At 47.5% G+C, this 4,067-nt stretch overlaps 2 protein-coding genes across 2 annotated transcripts in view; one reads left to right on the top strand and one right to left on the bottom strand.

Moving 5' to 3' along the window:
- The window catches only part of F8 (coagulation factor VIII, procoagulant component), a gene marked incomplete at its 3' end in the record, with an annotated part of 34,091 nt that extends 32,589 nt beyond the window's left edge, over positions 1-1,502 (bottom strand). The window contains exons 1-3 of the mRNA XM_008587945.1: positions 1,479-1,502; positions 1,022-1,194; positions 727-822 (exon numbers count right to left, since the gene is read on the bottom strand). Of these exons, the coding sequence (XP_008586167.1) occupies positions 727-822; positions 1,022-1,194; positions 1,479-1,502 (293 nt within the window). The remainder of the gene's footprint in view (positions 1-726; positions 823-1,021; positions 1,195-1,478) is intronic.
- A 2,174-nt stretch (positions 1,503-3,676) lies between these two features.
- The window catches only part of FUNDC2 (FUN14 domain containing 2), a 26,090-nt gene continuing 25,699 nt past the window's right edge, over positions 3,677-4,067 (top strand). The window contains exon 1 of the mRNA XM_008587946.1: positions 3,677-4,059. Coding sequence (XP_008586168.1) covers positions 3,677-4,059 — 383 coding nt within the window. The remainder of the gene's footprint in view (positions 4,060-4,067) is intronic.

A 4,067-nucleotide genomic window follows, 5' to 3' on the forward strand; every position in this document is an offset into this window, starting at 1 on the left:
AAAAAAAAAAAAAAAAAAAAAAAAAAAAAAAAAACGAGAAAGAGACCATACACAACATAAGGAATGAGAAAGGAGACATAACTATAGATACAGAACACTTCAACAAAATCACAACAGACTATCATGTAACTCGATACCAATACATTATTAAATCTAGTAATAATAGATTGGATATGTAACTAAAATTGACTGAAGAAGAGGGAGAAAAATCTGAATAAATCAATGACCATAGATAATATTGAAAAGGTTATTTAATAATCTACCCTCCTCAAAATGCACCAGAACTCCAATAAAGATGAAAAGCTTCTGAACTCATGGCTAATATTATCCTTACACCAAAAGTGGGCAAAGATATAAAGAAACACAGCACATGCACACACAGAGAACTCGAGACTAAACTTGTAATATTGATTGGATCTCATTGCCTTGGTTCTCTCTATGGAAGGTTGGGGTAGGTGAAGGGAAATTTTGTTCTCTCTTATGCTCCTTGCCCCTTCGCCCTCACTGTACCGTACTCTGTAGATTACAGAGTGGCAACATATGACAAAGAGAAGCATTGGACAAAACAGAAGAAAATGTCAACTAATAGGTCAGATCGACGAAATGTTTCTTGGGGGCTTAACCAGCATCACAGTCATGCTAACCTGATGTCTACACCTTCTTCCAACCAGAGTCACATCCCCACAATCCTGGCCCTTGATCAGACTTTATACAACATGCCTTTACCTTGTGTCCACATGCAGCTCACTGAGCAGGTCACTGTGCAAATAGTCCCAAGACAGTTCCACTGCACCCAGGTAGTGTCTTCTGGTGGCACTAAAGCTGAATCGCAAAAGGCACAGAAAGAAGCAGGCAGAGAGCTCTGTTTGCATGGCTTTTATTGCTAGAAAATGCTTCACTGGAGAAGAGAAAGATTAATTCTTTCCTAAAATAACTTTGGCTCATGGGAGAAAACAGGTCAATTTTTTATGATTTAGTGAAAAGTCCCAAATGTTTTGCAGAGAATCTTAGGGAACTTTACCTACTGGATGAAACAGCAGCGTTAGCACTGAGCAGAACTGATAGAATTGCTTCCTTTTTGGCAGTGGAAAGCAGCCAGGAAGAACTAAGTAGGAAAAGGGAGGCCGAGCTAAAGCTTAACCCATTCGCCTCGGAGAGCAGGAGGGGCACCAGAAGACTGCTTTCATCAGAACGCTTGGGAAGAGGAAGAGAGGCAAGAAGAGGTCAAGGTAAAGAGGACCTTGAACTTGTCCTCATATTCCTAGCCTACTCCAACCCTCTTCCTTAGGGGCAGCAGCGAGAAAAGTTCCTGATGTTGAAGATTCTAGAATCTACTTGCACAAGCAAGAGTAACCAGTATCCTATTTGTCTCCCTGCTTCTACCCTTGCCCCTCACACAGTGGCAACTGAGTGACTTTTTCAAACTATATAGTGGGTTGTGACACTCTTCTGCTCACAATCCTCCAATGGTTTCTGACCTTCATCAGAGTAAAATCCGACATCTTTACCGTGGCCTAGAGCATCCCACATGTTCTGCATGCCCCTGCCCCTGACCTCTGTGATGTCATCTCACTCTGGCCTTTTTGCTCTTCCTGAAACTACCAAGCACAGTCATGCCCCTAGACCTCAACAGGTGCTGTGTCCTCTGCCTGAAACGCTTTTCCTCTGATCTCCACACAGTTCCACTCTCACACCTCCTTCAAGTCTCAGCTCAAATCTCACCTGCTCAAAGACTTTCAAATATAGACCACTGCAGTTATACTGAAAGCTCTTTACCCCCACTGGCGTGACTTTTTAAGGTTGTTTACATTTGGCTCCGGTATAAGGTATATTCCTTTACACCAAGATGTAGCCATACTCAGCTCAAGCAGAGACCCTACACAGGTTAATCTATACCAGTGGAATGAGGGCCTTCCCAGGGGCCTCAAAGTGTAGGAACTAGTGAGAAGAAACTTGACCAGGGCTGCTATAAGAAAGGCTATTGTTGAGTCCAATTCTGCACAAACAAGAATGTGTTAGGGAGCAATTGGTGACTTTTGTGCAGCTTGGAAACAAGCAGGAAGAAGCCCCTTTCATAAACATTTGCTGAGACTTCCTCTGTGCCAGGTAAGAGAATCCAGAGATAATAGCTGGTACTTAACTACGTGCCAGGAACTGTTCTAAGTGCTTTCTGATACAGCTTCTGTTTTTGTCTTCATTTTGTGGATGATGAAACTGAAGCATGGAGAGTCTAGGCAAGTTGTGCATGGTTGCACAGCTCGTAAGTGGTAGCATTCAAACCCCTGTAATCTGACTCCAGAAGTCATGCTCCTAACCACGATGCTATACTTCCATGCCTCAGAAATGCGTGAAACCCATTTCCTAGCCCCTGAAGTCAGGGTCCGATGGGAGAGACAGAAAAGTATTCAGATAGTTACAACATAGAGTGATAGGGCCGACCCCGTGGCGCACTCGGGAGAGTGCGGCGCAGGGAGCGCAGCCGCGTCTCCCTTTTCCTGCCTTCAGGTCTTTACTTCAATTGTTTTTCTCTCCCTAAAGCAATACTAGTAGCCCTTAATGCCGTGTTCAAAAACCACTTTATCCATAAAGATGTTCCAGTTAACCTCAACTAGAATTTACCTCTGAATGTCTACAGCCACCTGATTGTGCCATCTTTGTGGCTTTTATTACTATACCTTGCTTCATAGTTACTCAGATACCATAGTTATATTGGTAGCATGTCCCACTCTGACTATTGTGACATTTTCACAGTATTCAACAAAGGTTGAGTGCAGCAGCGCTCCCACCACGGGTTTGGATCCTATATAGGGATGGCCGGTTGCGATCCCCTTACCGGTCACAAAAATAAATAAATAAATAAATAAATAAATAAAATAAAGTAAAGTAAACAACATAGAGTGATAAATTCTCTGCCAGGTGCTTCATGCAAAATACCTGATTTGATCCTCCCAACAGTGCCAAGTGGTTACAGATAAAGTGAGTGAGGTGCAGAGAGGTTGAATGGCTTGCCTAGGGCCACACAAACACCCGTTTGTCCTAGACAGATGTCGTAGGCACCAGGTGTGGTACACATCCGTGAAAAATATAAACACCTGAAGGAGGGACAATAAGCAATAAGTATTATACAGGAGTACATTACACAATATGTTAGAAGGTAAACTAAGTGCTGGGCAAAAGGGCAAGTAAGTAGGTGAGGGGGAGTAGGGTTATCCGGGGTTGCAATTTTAAAACAGGTTGGTCGTGGAGAGTGTCACCTAGGTTACATTTCAGCAAAGGACTTTTGGCAGTAGGGAGCCATAGTAGGGTTCAGAGCACAGGAGGGCCACGACGGGATTACCTTTCAGGCTGATCTTTGTGGCCGCGATGGGGAGAAGACCTTTCGGGGGAGAAGGGTGGGAGCGGGGTGACGCGTTAGCTGGGCTGGAAGCGGCGGTGGCGTGGGCTGGGCTGCCAGCGCTGCAGGGGCTGAGCAAAGGCAGAATTCATTGCGAAGGCGGTGTCTGTGGGAGCTGCAGACGAATTTGGGACTTGTCGGCTGTGACACGGGGAAACTCAGGCTTGGGAGCTCGTGTCTGCCCGAGTGTTTCTCTATTGATTGCGATGTTTTTACAATGTTTTTCCCTGAAACGGCGTCGGGCGCCTCGCGGGCGCTGGTAATGATGTGCTCCATGTTTAGATGAACGAGCACGACGAGGCTGCCGCGCTCATTTTTAGTGGGGTCGTGGGCAAAGCGCTCCTGGCCCGGGAAGCGGCGTTGAGGGGAGCGGCGCGGCCGGGGCAGGCGTGTCTGCGCACGCGCGGCTTGGAGCGTCCGCTGGGCGGGGCTGCGGGGCCTGTGACGCCCCCGCCGGGCCTTGTGACCTGGTCGCTGGCGGGGCCGGAAAGCGTCGGCCCCGCGCCCAGCCCGGCCTCTTCCGCTGCCGCCGTGGGAATGGAAACATCTGCCCCACGTGCCGAGCTGGCGGCGACAGCGATGCGCCACTCCGGGTCCTCCCGCTCCGATCCTCTGCCGGCGTCCTCGCGAGACGAGCTCGCTGAAATGGCCGCGTCCAGTCTGCTGTACGGCC

Source organism: Galeopterus variegatus, unplaced genomic scaffold (genome assembly GCF_000696425.1).
Source record: "Galeopterus variegatus unplaced genomic scaffold, G_variegatus-3.0.2 Scaffold4604, whole genome shotgun sequence".
NCBI classification, from domain to species: Eukaryota; Metazoa; Chordata; class Mammalia; order Dermoptera; family Cynocephalidae; genus Galeopterus; species Galeopterus variegatus.